Source organism: Orycteropus afer, unplaced genomic scaffold (assembly GCF_000298275.1).
Source record: "Orycteropus afer afer isolate SDZICR_OR568_19922 unplaced genomic scaffold, OryAfe1.0 scaffold00493, whole genome shotgun sequence".
Taxonomy (NCBI): Eukaryota; Metazoa; Chordata; class Mammalia; order Tubulidentata; family Orycteropodidae; genus Orycteropus; species Orycteropus afer.
In genome coordinates, this window is record NW_006922080.1 from 526,286 (window position 1) to 540,541 (window position 14,256).

The 14,256-nt window shown below is 40.4% G+C and overlaps 1 protein-coding gene across 1 annotated transcript in view; it reads right to left on the reverse strand.

Moving 5' to 3' along the window:
• Positions 1–11,991: 11,991 nt before the first annotated feature.
• The window catches only part of APLP2 (amyloid beta precursor like protein 2), a 62,137-nt gene continuing 59,872 nt past the window's right edge, over positions 11,992–14,256 (reverse strand). The window contains exons 16-17 of the mRNA XM_007955179.2: positions 13,804–13,959; positions 11,992–12,093 (exon numbers count right to left, since the gene is read on the reverse strand). Coding sequence (XP_007953370.2) covers positions 11,992–12,093; positions 13,804–13,959 — 258 coding nt within the window. The remainder of the gene's footprint in view (positions 12,094–13,803; positions 13,960–14,256) is intronic.

A 14,256-nucleotide genomic window follows, 5' to 3' on the forward strand; every position in this document is an offset into this window, starting at 1 on the left:
CAGCTCCCCTCCCACTTCCTCCCGATAGTTACCTCTTCCCTGTGTCCATCCCTCCATGCACTCCTGCCCCCTGAGCTGTCTCCCTGTGCATAGACAGCCCTTCTATTCTCCCATGATTGTTCTCTCCAAGGAGTGTATCCAGCTAATGTAAATGTTTAGCTCATATGCCTGGCTTTTGTTTGACTGGAAGCCATAGGTATGGGTTCAATTCCAGAGCTGAAGTGCAGTTAGGGGCCATAGTCTCAGTTGTTCCACCAGGCTCTACCAGACCAGCAAACCTGGTCCAAGCCTGGAGTTTTTAAGAATTTGGTTTCTGTTCCGTTTTTCTACTGTTGGATCAGGTCCATCTATTGTGGCCCTGATCAGAATGGTAGAGGTAGCCTGGCACCATCTATTTCTTCTGGTCTCAGGATAGATGTGGTCCTAACTATGTAAGCCATTAGTCCTGCAGACTAATTTTTTTTGAAACTTTGGTTTCCTTCTGTGAGTAATATTTCAGTCAACCCCAAGGCTTTATACCTTTATTAAATTAAAATTCAGAAAAGTTATTTCATTTTACTTATGTTTTTCAAGTTTCTATTTTGATAGTGGAGCCCCTGGGTGGTGCAAATGGTTAAGCACTGGGCTACTACCAAGTGAAAGTTGGCAGTTCAAATCCACTCAAGGGTGGCAATCTACTTCTGAAAAATCAGCTATTAAAAACTCAGTTCTCTGCTGTATGGAAAATGAATTTGCTCTGTAAATTTTCACGCAAATCACAGTAAAAATAATAATAATAAAAAAAAGCAACAGCCCAGTTCTACTCTTACCCACCATGAATTGGAATCAACTCAATGACAACGTTGCCGTTGTTGTTTGTGATAGTATATGTATATAATTTTAAAATAACCATATATATATATATATATATATATATATATATATATGCACACACACATCAATCGCATTAAAAATGTTAATGGAGGCTACTGCTTCAATAAGAAAGAGCCACTGACTTCTGTATTTTAAGTTCATCCAATTCTGGTTTGACTTGGCCATAGAACTACAGATTTCTCAAGAAAACATGCTCCATCACTCTCAAGGATTCTAGAAAACAACAACAAAACTAAACTCTGTTCCCTGCTCCATTTTCTAGGTATGTGGGCTGCTCCACTGTGGGCCAAACAGAGACCTAAATAAGTACCCACAGAGGACAGGACAGGCACAGTTTTCCTTATTTCACAGTAGGCAACAAAGCAAGAGACCAGTCTGCTTGTTTGATAAGGACCACTTTACTCTTTGTCCCAGAACAAAGAACCCATGGCACATACCACAGACTGGTAATGATCACTGAATAGCACATGCCCTTGTGGTGTGTTTCAGCCTCTCTAAAAGGAGAGGGAGAGTCATGGTCCCATTAGCTCCTTTACCCATTTTGCTCATTTGTCCATCACATCATTTCTCATGAATAACCTAAAACAGTATGCTTCTGTGTTTATGGACCTTGGGTCTCCCTGAATCTTAGAAACTCATTTCTTGTTAATCTGCATCTCCTAAAATGAGTATTAGTTATCATAGCAACTGAAACCATAGCAGATTACCCAGACACCTGGGGCCAGCTCAGACTGCAGCTGCTAGGCTGACGTATAACTGTGACAGCAAATGAGGAGGCAGGAGGATTCCTGTCAGCTGGGAGCCGCAAGCACCTACGGATGGCAGCAAGGTGGGCAGGACCACATTCCTGAGGTCAAAGCTGAGTCACCAAAAGGCAGAAACTACCAGATGACTAAGTTCCTCTCAGTCCTGGGCCACCAGGGAGCAGAGTGGAGCTAGTCTAGGGTGAAGTCTACCACACAGTACATACATTTACATGGGTGTTTCCTTTCAAAACTAGACAATGTAATCTCTATATCCACCAGCCACTCCTCAGAAGGAAGGTTGGGCAATCTACTTCCACACCACCTCGGAAACTCATGGAGGGGTCACTCTGAGTCGGGTCTGACTCTATGGCAAATAGTAACAACAACAATATATAAAAATGAAACCAGTTCCGTAGAACTGTTCACAATAGAACTGAATCCCATAATTTTCAAATGGCTTGGTTTTTTGGAAGTAGATCACCAGGTCTTTTGTCCAAGTGCCTCGGGTAGACTAGAACATTTTGGTTAGCAGCACAGTGCATTAACCATTTGGGTCACTCAGGTACTCTAAGCCCCCATATATCCACTGCTATCAGTTGATTCTGACTCATAGTGACCCCATTGGGTTTCCAAGGCTGTAAATCTTTACAGAAGTAGATTGCCTCTTCCTCCCATGGGGCAGCTGGTGGTTTGAACAGCTGACCTGGTTAGCAGCCAAATGCCTTACTCACTACACCACCAGAACTCCTTAAGTCTCCATATAGCTACCATATATGTGGATTTCCATCTACAGCTTTACCTACTATATCTTTAAACCCCACAGCTGCATTTGATTAACCCATACTTTTTAGCAGAATGCTAATACATGCAGGTGAGAAAGGTTCGTGATCCTAGCTTCCAAGACTCCTACATTCTAACCCTGGCTGTCTCTGAACTTAAGTCTGTTTGCAGTGGTATTCATGCACATACTATTACCCAATCTCACCAGCCTTGAATTTCCCCTGGGCCTGTTATCAATAGGAGCAGATAAAAGTCCTAATGACAGTTGGAAACTAATTAATACTTATCAGCTTTTAGGATGATTGTCTTCTAGCACTGACATACCATGAACAGAATGACTGTGGGCTTTGCAGTCACACAGAACTAGGTTTGGACTTCTGTTCCATCTGTTTGCTGTAAACTAAGAATGCATATGCTATGCTGCAACTGATCATGGGGGTGATGTAGGGTCGAACACCATTTCGTTCTGTTGTGAATGGGATTGTCATGAGTTGGGATCTTACTCAACAGCAGCCAACAACATGCTTACCTCAAAAGGTTAAGATTACATGAGATACTGTAGGTAAAGAAGCTAGCTGATGGTAGACGTTAGAAAAAAAATGATGGTGATCTGCTAGATCTGGAATTAGATAACAGATGCTGCTAGAGCCAATATGTTTCAGCTGAAATTGTGGAGGTTCAGCTGATAGCCCTCTTCAGAGCACATGAACAAAAATTGGCTTAAAAAAAAAAAAAACTTCATGACCTTCGCGGCAGCAGTGTAAGTGGCCAGTACAGGAGGGAGGGGCTGATGGGGAAATGCCGATCATTACAAAGGACCAGCTTGTTTAACTGGTTCATCCTTCAGCTGCTTCCTGGTTAGAGGCTCATAAAATGTGCACTCCCTATTCCAGTATTCTTGGGAAAACACCCATATATGCATATATACTTACACATACTTATATATTACCTTCCAAACTGAACCACATATTTAAACTGGCATTATACTAAGCAAGGGTGGGGACTCTGAGGAGATTGTTGCTATTATTAGATGCCATCAAGTCAGTGCCCAATTCATGTTGACCCCATTCCCAACAGAAAGAAATGCTGCCTGGCACTACACCATCTCATGATCAATTGTGGATCAGACTGTGGTGATTCATGATACTTATGGGTTTCACTGGCTGAGTTTTTCCTAGTCCATCTTATTGTGCAAGCTCTGCTGAAACTCACTCAGGATTATAGCAACATGCAAGCCTCCACTGACAGATGAGTGGTGGCTGCTAAGGTGTACTGGCTGGGAACTGAACCTGGGCTTGGAGGAATAGCCCTTGAATTTTTCTTTATATGTTTAACCTGCTACTTAAAAGACTAGTGAAAATAAATTACATAGCACCCTCAAGTATAAAGACAGCTGTTAAGCAATTGTCAGGTAAATGAAACAAACAGCTCCTTGTATGAGAACACATGGTTACTTAGTGACAGATTATTTAGAAATTCAGAAATGGAGGCTGCAAACATTTCTCTGATAATTCAGTAGCAAGCCCTACTCATTGCTTCTAGTATTATTAAGAAGAAAAGTCTTATATTAATAAATATTAAGAGGTGAAATATAATTTGTCAGACAAAAATGAAATAGGATGCATGCCTCAAACAATACACACAAAACAAACTGAAAATGGATTAAGGACCTAAATGTGCAAACTAAAACCATAAAATTCTTAGACTAAAATGTAGGGTAATACTGGGGTAATACTGTTGTGCCTAGCTTTTAACAGTGGATTATCTAATAAAAGCACAAATGGGACCTTATACAAATGAAAAACTTTTGTTCATCAAAAGACTTTACCAAAAAAGGGAAGACAAGCCAGCAAACGGGAGAATATCTTCAAAAACCATGTATCTGATAACAGTCTAATAACTAAAATATATATAAAACTTTGAAAATGTAACCACAAAAACTCAATTATAAAATGGGCAAAGGACTTGAATAGACATTTTGCCAAAGAGACATTCAAAAAGCCCCAAAACACATGAAAAGATGTTCAGCATAATTAGCCACCAAAAAACCAAACCAAACCAAACACACTGCTGTCAAGTCATTTCTGACTCACAGCGACCCCCATCAGCTAAAAATCTTTACAGAAGTAGATTGCCTAGTCTTGCTTCTAAAGAGTGCCTGGTAGGTTTGAACTACCAACATTCTGGTTAGCAGTCAGATGCCTTACACACTGTGCTACCACCAGAGATGCAAATCAAAACCCATGAGATACCATTTCACTCCTTCTAGAATGGTGTGGTAGTTAAGGTTATGTGCCAACTTGGCTGGGCTATGGTTTTGAGTGGCTGGGCAGCTGGATGTAGTTATTCCTCATGATGAGATTGTAATCACCCCCATGGTGGAATCTGCTTTGAGCAGCTAAATATTTGCATTCAGTGTGTGGCCTGCTTCCACTATGTAAGGAGAGGCTGTAAGAAAGGCTCTAGCTTTTTGCACATCTGGATTCCGCATTTGGCTGCGGATTTCAGTGGCCTGCCATGTTGCTTGCTGACCTTGGGATCGTTCCTGGACTTGAACTAGTGGTCTGCCATGTTACCTGCTTATCTTGGGATTGTGCCATTCTACTTGGCAACCTTGGGTTAGACAGCCTCAGCAACCAGTAGCTGCCTGAGTTAAGAGATGCCATCAGCTCCAGGGGGTCTGTATCAAGAGGCAGAGGGTTCTTCACCTAGCCCCTAGAGCCAGCACTCTCAATTTGGACTTCCAGCCTTCTAAACTGTAAGAGAATGAATTCCTATTTGTTAAAGCCATCCACTTGTGGTATTTCTATTATAGCAGCCACTCCTCGGAAGGAAGGTTGGGCAATCCTACTTCCGTAGTGATACTGCCTCGGAAACCCAAGGAGGGGTCGCTATGAGTCGGGGCCAACTCGACGGCACATAACAACAACAACAACAACAGAGAACCCAAACAGATGGCTAGGATTAACAAAACAAACAAACAAAAAACAGAAAATGACAAATTGGTGAGGATGTGGGGTAACTGGAAACCATTGCTGATGGGAATGCAGAATGGTACAGCTACTGTGAAAGTGTGTCAGCTCCTCAAAAAACCAAAAATAGAATTACCAAAGTACCCTGAAATTCCCTGAATTCCTGAAAGTTTATACCCAGACTTGAAATACAGAGACTCTGAGATTTGTACAATATTCATTGCAGCACTATTCATAATAGCCAAAAGGTTGAAACCTAATTGTCCATCAATGGATAAAAAAAACATGACATATACACAATGCACTACTGCTCAGCCAGTAAGAGAAATGGAACTTGATACATGATACAATATGGATGGAGCTTGAAGACATTATGCTGAGTGAAATAAATCAATCACAGACAAATATTATATGACCTCACTTATATAAAAAATCTGGCCAGCAGGTGGCAGCAGATGGCTTTTTGGTGGGCTGGAACTGGTAGGGAAAGCCTGGAGGCAGGATTGGAGCAGTTTGGAACAGCTAAGGGAGACAAACACATCTGTTAGTTTGTTGTCCTGTGGTGGCTTGTGTGTTGCTGTGAGGCTGGAGGCTGTGCCACCAGTGTTTCAAGTGCCAACAAGGTTATCCATGGTGAACCAGGTTTCAGCGGAGCTTCCAGACCAAGAATGACTCAGAAGAAGGAAAAGGCCATCTACTTCTCAAAGAATTGGCCAGTGAAAACCTTAGGAATAGTGGTGAAACACTGTCTGATATATACTGAGAAATAGCCTGAAACACTGTCTGGTATAGTGCCAGAGGATGAGCCCCTCAGGTCAGAAGGCACTCAAAATATGACTAGGAAAGAACTGCATCCTCCGAATAGACCCAATCTTGATGATGTGGATGGAGTAAAGCTTTCAGGCCTCCTTTTGATGATGTGGCACAACTCAAGAGGAGAAAAAACAGCTGCAAAAATCCATTAATAATTGGAACATGGAAATGTACAAAGTATGAATCTAGGAAAATTGGAAGTTGTCAAAAATGAAATGGAATGCATAAAGATTAATATCCTAGGCATTAGTGAGCTGAAATGGATCAGTTTGGGCCATTTTGAATCAACCATATGATCTACTATGCTGGGAATGACAAATTGAAGACGAATGGTGTGGGATTCATCATCACAAAGAATGTTTCAAGATCTATCCTGAAGTACAATGCTGTCAGTGACATATGCCTACAAGGAAGACCAGTTAATATTATTATTCAGTTTATGCACCAACCACCAAAGCCAAAGATGAGGACATTGAAGATTTTTACCAACTTCAGAATCTGAAATTGATGGAACATGCAATCAAAACGTGTTAATTATCACTGGTGATTGGAATGTGAAAGTTGGAAACAAAGAAGAATCAACGGTAGTTGGAAAATATGGTTGGGTGATAGAAATGGTGAAGATCGCATGATAGAATTTTGCAAGACCAATGACTTATTCATTGCAAATACCTTTTGTCAACAACACAAGTGGTGGCTATACATGTGGACTTCACCGGAATCAGACTGACTACATCTGTGGCAAGAGGTGATGGAGGAACTCAGTATCTTTACTCAGAACAAGGCCAGGAGCTGATTGTGGAACAGACCATCAACTGCTCAGATGCAAGTTCAAGTTGAAACTGAAGACAATTAAAACAAGCCCACAAGAGCCAAAATATGACCTTGATATTATCCCTCCTGAATTTAGAGCACATCTACAGAACAGAATTGATGCACTGAACACCAATGAACAAAAACAAGAATTGTGGGATGACATAAAAAACATCATCCATGAATAAAGCAAAAGGCCATTAAAAAGACAAGAAAGGAAGAAAAGATCAAAATGGATGTCAGAGGAGACAGTGAAACTTGCCCTTGAATGGAGAGTAGCTAAAGCAAATGGGAGAACCACCAGGATAAAAGAGCTGAAAAGATTTCAAAGAGCAGCTCAAGAAGACAAAGTCAATTACTATAATGAACTCTGCCAAGAATTGGAGTTAGAAAACCAAAAGGGAAGAACACACTAGGCATTTCTCAAACTGAAAGAACCGAGGAAAAAATTTAAGACTTGAATTGCAATATTGAAATATTCCTTGGGTAATGTGTTGAATTACCAGGGAGCTCTGGTAGCATAGTGGCTAAGACACTTGCCTGCTAACCAGACGGCTGGCGGTTCAAACCCACCTGCCACTCCTCGGAAGGAAGGTTGGGCAATCCTACTTCCGTAGTGATACTGCCTCGGAAACCCAAGGAGGGGTCACTATGAGTCGGGGCCGACTCGACGGCACATAACAACAACAACGTGTTGAATGATGCAGGAAACATCAAAAGAAGATGGATGGAATACACAGAGTCACTATTCCAAAAAGAATCAGTAGATGATCATCCATTTCAGGAGGTGGCATATGATCAAGAACCAATGGTATTGAAGGAAGAAGTCAAAGCTGCACTGAAGGAACTGGTGAAAAACGAACCCAACTCACTACCATGGAGTTGAATCCAAATCATAGGGACCCCTCCTTGGGTTTCTGAGGCAGTATCACTACAGAAGATACCAACCTTTCTTCTGAAGAGTGGCTGGTGGGTTTGAACCACCAGCCTTCTGGTTAGCAGTTACATGCCTTAGGCACGCCACAGGCTCTAGGAGTTGACAGAATACCCACTGACATGTTTTAATAAACAGATGCTCTGCTGGAGGCACTCAGTAGGCTATGCCAAGAGATTTGGAAGACAGATACCTGGCCAACTGATGGGAAGAGATCCATATTTATACCCATTCCAAAGAAAGGTGATCCCACAGAATGTGGAAATTATCAAACAATTATCATTGATATCACATGCAAGTACAATCTTGCTGAAGATAATTCAAAAACAGTTGCAGCAGTATATTGACAGAGAACTTCCAGAAATGCTTCAGAAGGGGAGGTGGAACAAGCTTATGTCAGATGGATCTTGGCTAAAAGCAAATACCAGAAAGATGTTTACTTATGTTTTATTGACTATGCAAAGGCATTTGATTGTGTGGATAACAAATTATGCATAACATTGAGAAGAATGGGAATTCCAGAACACTTAATTTTACTCCTGAGGAACCTGTACATAGACCAGGAGGCTGTCATTTGAACACAACAAGGGGATACTACATGGTTTAAAATCAAGAAGGGAGTGTGTCAGGGTTGTATCCTTTCATCATACTTTTTCAACTTGTAGGCTGAGCAAATAATCCGAGAAGCTGGACTATATGGTAAAGAACATGGCATCAGGATTGGAGGAAGGCTTACTAATAACCTGCAATAAGCGATGACACAACTTTGCTTGCTGAAAGTGAGGATGACTTACTGATGAAAATTAAAGACTATAGAGTCTACAGTATGGATTATACCTCAACACAAAGAAAACAAAAATCCTCACAACTGGACCAATAAGCAGTGTCATGATAGACGGAGAAAAGACTGAAGTTGCCAATCATATTACTTGGTTCTTCGATCAACGCCAATGGAAACAGCAGTCAAGATGTCAAAAGATGTATCACATTGGGCTAATCTGCTGCAAAAGACCTCTTTTCAAGTGCTGAAGAGCAAAGATATCTCTTTGAAGACTAGGATGCACCTAACCCAATCCATGGTATTTTCAATGGCCTCATATGCACGTGAGAGCTGGACAATGAATAAGGAAGATTGAAGAAGAGTTGATGCTTTTGAGTTGTGGTATTGGCAAAGAATGATGAAAGTACCATGGACTGCTAAAAGGACTAACACATCTGTCCTGGAAGAAGTGCAGCTGGAATGCTTCTTGGAAGCAAGAATGGCCAGGCTTTGTCTCACCTACTTTGGCCATGTTGTTACAAGGCACCATTCTCAGGAGGACAGACATGGTGGCTGCAGTGATGGGCTAGGTATAGTAGGGATAGCGGGGCTGCCGCAGGACCGGGCAGTGTTTTATTCTGTTGTACATAAGGTCCCTATGAGTTGGAGATGACTTGATGGGACATAACAGCAACATATAAAAGCACAAGAATTGGCAAATGTATAGAGACCAAAGTTTATTAGTAGTTGCCAGGGGTGGGAAGAAGGGATAAAAAGGGAGACTACTGCTTATGGAGTACTGAGCTTTGGTTTACAGTGATGAAAAATCACATTGGTTTAGGGTAGGGTTGCACAGTCAATCAATGTAATTGCTGTAGGTTGTATACCTGTAAAAAGCTAAATTGGAAAAAGTTTTGTGATAGATATATTTACACAGAAAGAAAAAAAAAAAAACATTGTAGCTGCTGAGGCTACAACCAAACACCTCATGGAATTTGGTTCCATAGTTTGGAGGTTTAGGGTCATGGTTTCATGGGACATCTGAGTTAACTGCCCTAGTAACATGTTTAGTGCTTCTGTTCCATCTTCTGGTTAGTAGCATAGTGTCCGTGGTCTTAAAAAGCCCGAAAGCAGCTATCCAAGGTACAAAAGTTGGTTTCTATTCATCTGAAACAACAGAAGAGAGTAAGCAATAGGAGGAAATGGTAAGTGTGGCTCATTGCCTCCATAAACAAATGTCTCTGTTGCCACTATAACTGGATGGTGCCTGGCTACCAATCCTGAACATTCTGGTCAAAGATTCTATAGAATAATCCTGATCATAAGGGGAAAATGACAGAATTTTAAATTCTCATGAAATCCAGACTTTCTGGGGCCATGGAGGCTGAATGAACCCCTGAAACTACTGCCCTGAAAAAGTCTTTACACTTTAAATCAAAAATATCTCCACAAGTTTTCTTAAAACCAAACAAGTTTAGCTTCATTAGTATAAGAATGTCTGCCTTAAGCATTATGCTATTTTAAGATATGTCTATATGGGATCAAATTGAAGACAGCAACTCAAGAGATGAGATAGGAAGCTTAAGGGCCAGTAAGTTTATGTTAATAAGGGACAATTTAGAAAAGGAGAGTGAGAATGGTTGTACAACCTGAAGAATTAACAAATGTTACTGAAATGTAGAAACTTGAATTGGTGTTATGTTTTTGCTGTGTATATTCTCAACAACAAATAAAATATAAAGAAAACGTTGCCAGACAAATGCTGCAGGCATACTTTCCCTCTTATTTTTAAAATGAAAAATGGAATTCAAGCCCAGAGTCAACTTGCTTCAGTAGACTAATCTTAGCGTTTGGCTTGAGGCTTGTTAATTCTTCACGGAAGGAAGATCTCATCCCCGAAGGCAGGAGGATGTACACCATCACCCTAGACGCAATTGTGAATAAAATAAGGAGCCTTGTGGAAGTTAAAGTATTTATTGATGTGTTTAAACGCTGTATATTCTCCACAGATCGTATTAAGGAGTTTGAAAGTGAAGTTTAGTCTGTGCATAGTGGGAAAAGACATGGATAGGGTCAAAGAGGAGGAAGGGGGGGGTGTAAAAAAAAATGTCACAGGAAAACAGAAAAACAAACAAACAGAAAAAGACCACAGGTTACCAGAACCTTCAGCATTAAAAACAAAACAAAACAAAACAAAACAAAAACAAGAAAGTAAAAGAAAAAGCTGTGAGCATTAACAGCAACTACACAAGCATTACAAAGACTCATGTGAAGGAAACAAAAACCTTAATGCTTTCCATAGTGTTGACATATCCAGTTTCATGTACAACTTGGAATATCCTCTTCAAATGAAATCAAACCTCCCCGTGTTCTATTATGGCCATTAGCAGCTATTTAATGTAGTCTTCTCTGAGTTCTAGTCAGAGAGGCTGGTGAAAAGAAAGAAAGGCAAGAGAGGTAAAAATAAAAATTGGGGGTGGGTAAGGGTGGACAGTCAGTGCCTTTGGAGGGAAATGTCCAAAGAGGAAAAGATACCACATTTGAACATTACTTATAGGGGGACTAAGCAATGAATAGTGGAAGAACATCATATATAACTACAGGCTAGTTTCTGTGGAAGAATTCGATTTAGAAGGAAAGAAGTAGTGGAGACCCTAACCTGTATACAATAGGCTCACTAGAAGATGCTGGAACTAAATGCCTTTCAACTTGGGGACAGGATGCGTGTAGAGACACCACATCACCCAGCAGTGGAAGCACCAGATTTCAAGAAACTAGTCTTTCCAAATAATTTTGAGGGTCATGTTCAATTCCAGTTCCCTGTTTAGTTTCTTAGCAAGTTTCTGAAACCCATTTAAAAAGGGAATACTGCCTTTTAAATTTTTAAAAAATAAAAATCAGGATAGTAAGTGAGCCTTAAAGAGTTGATTTATACAATGCAATTAGAATAACATTTTCCATTTACATAGAAAGCATGTGTGAGACAGTACAATAGAACCGGGACTTCTGATTAATTTAAAAAAAGAACACTACATCAGTCAAATATCTGCAATAGATCATTTTTTCATTTAAGGTTTATATATCATATATTGTTATATTAACATTTCTCACCCATTTGAAAGAATGGAAATTGCAATTCTACAGTAGTACTTTATAGTCTTAATGACCCAGGAGTTCTGAACATAAGATGAAATTCTCTGCAAGCAACTGTTGGTCAGTAGTCGATCCAAAATGCTGGACCTCTTTTGGCCCATCTGCACCACCCTGTTCCAACCAGGAGTGCACAATGCTTCTGCTCACTTAAATCTGCATCTGCTCTAAGTATTTGTAGGTTGGGTTTTCATAACCATGGTTCTGCATCTTGTTCAAGTGACGTTCTTCTGGAGTAAGCATTGGGTCAACCTGGAAGAGTAAAGACTGAGGGTCACTGTGGCACACTGAATAAAAACTGCATAGGGTATTAGGAGCCCTAAGTTATTCACTACACAATGTTCTGGGACCAAAACCTAAACAAACAAACAAAAAACCAAACTCACTACCATGAAGTTGGATCCGACTCATAGCAACCCCTCCTTGGGTTTCCACGGCGGTATCGCTATGGAAATAGATTGCCCAATCCTCCTTCTGAGGAGTGCCTGGTGGGTTTGAACTGCCAGCCTTCTGGTTAGCTTTAGGCACTATACCACCAAAGCTCCTAAAAGCAACCTAGTGTTCCCCTTTTCATTGAGTGGATGGTGATAAGGATGCCAGAGGAGGGGAAAGAAAAAAAGAGAGTAAAAGGAGGCAAGCTACAGTCTTAAAAGTTTAGTCCAAGAAGGAGAAAACAGTCAAATGAACTTCCTAGCACCACAGTGACAAGTGAGTTTCCATTCTGCTATTTACTGTCTGGGATAACATAGGCAAATCGCTTAACCACTCATCTATAAAAAAAGAAAGTGGACTAGATAATTTCCTTTATCATCTTTTTCAGCTCTGAAACTGCAAACCGAACTCTATCTGCAGCAGGCGATCAAAACCAAGTAACCAAGACATGTGAATCAAAAAAACCACACCCACTGTCGCCGAGTTGATTCCAACTCATAGGGACCCACATTGGGTTTCCAAGGTGGTGAATCTTTATGAAGTAAATTGCCTCATCTTCCTTCTGTGGAGCAGCTGGTGGGTTTGAACTGCCAAAATTCTGGTTAGGAGTCAAAGGCTTAAACTAATTTTCCAAAGCATATTATGTTTCTTATTGTATTTGTAGAATCAAGAGATTCTGATCATTCTTGCAATGCCCTGAAAAATTAAGTAGTAAGAAGTTCTGATTACTAATGAGCAAAAGATGGACAGAAACAGCCTGCTTTGGCTATTTCTAAGCTTCCTTTTGCTTTTTTTCCCTCATTAAAAAAGAATAATATTGTGATCAAGATCATCATCAATAGTGAGAAGTCATGTTGCACCCCTGATGTGTTGAAAATGGCACTTTGCCTCTGTGATCTTCTTCCCAAATACTTATAACCCTACTCTAATCATGAGAAAAACATCAGACGAATCCCAGTTGAGGGACATTCTACAAAATTCCTGACCAGCACTTCTCAAAACTGTAAAGGTCATCAAAAACAAAAAGTATAAGCAAACCTGACAACTAAATATAACGTGGAGTCCTGGATGGGATCCGGGAGCAGAAAAAGGATATTATGTAAAAACTAAGGAAATTTGAATTAAGTATGGTCTTTAGTTTTTTTTTTTTTTTAAAAAAAGAATATTACCAGTCCTTCATTTGCAAATACCTAATATACTTTGAAAAGAAGGAAACACTAAGGAGAACATGGTTTCACCCTAAGCAAGATTAAATGCTCTTGGCATTTATAGTTAAAACTCAAGGTAATGTTAAAGCTGGCAACAGGTCTTTGTGATAGAATCAATATAACTCAGTTGTGGCTGACTTCTAAAACATGACCTAATAATCCACTGGGTAATTTAACTGATGACAGGAGCATGTAGAGTATTCAAGATGTTGACATTTGAATTCCATAAAGTTCACCCCTATTTCTGCCTCCAGGTCTATAGAGCTCAGAGGAAATCCCTGCTAGCTATGGGCCAGGTCAAAAAGCCATCCTAGTTCCTCACCTCCACAATGCCATGGCTGATAGTTCCATACTGTCTCTTCCTCAGCATCACCAGGCTGATGACTATCACCGTAGCAATGGCCACCGCAATGACCAGCAGGCCAATGAGGGCACTGCTGCTCAGACTGAAGTCCTCCCGCAGTGGTCCCACAGATTCCTACAATAACAAACCAGATGTAGAAGAAAGCCCCAGTATAGTGGCCATTTGTGTATCTCAAAGTCTACAACTGTGAAGAGATAAATAAATCAACGAAGGCAATACTCCTTTAAAGTGTGTCTCTAAGGTTCAATGTAGCACCAGGATTCTCTTTCTCAGTTAATTATGCACAAGGGGAAAACTCCCACTTTTTCCAAAGTATGTGGAAATCTATGCTGGTGTAGAGGAATCCAACTGGTTTTTGGATTTGATCTTATATCCTGCCATGATGCTAAATCTCTCAATTAGTTTCAGTAG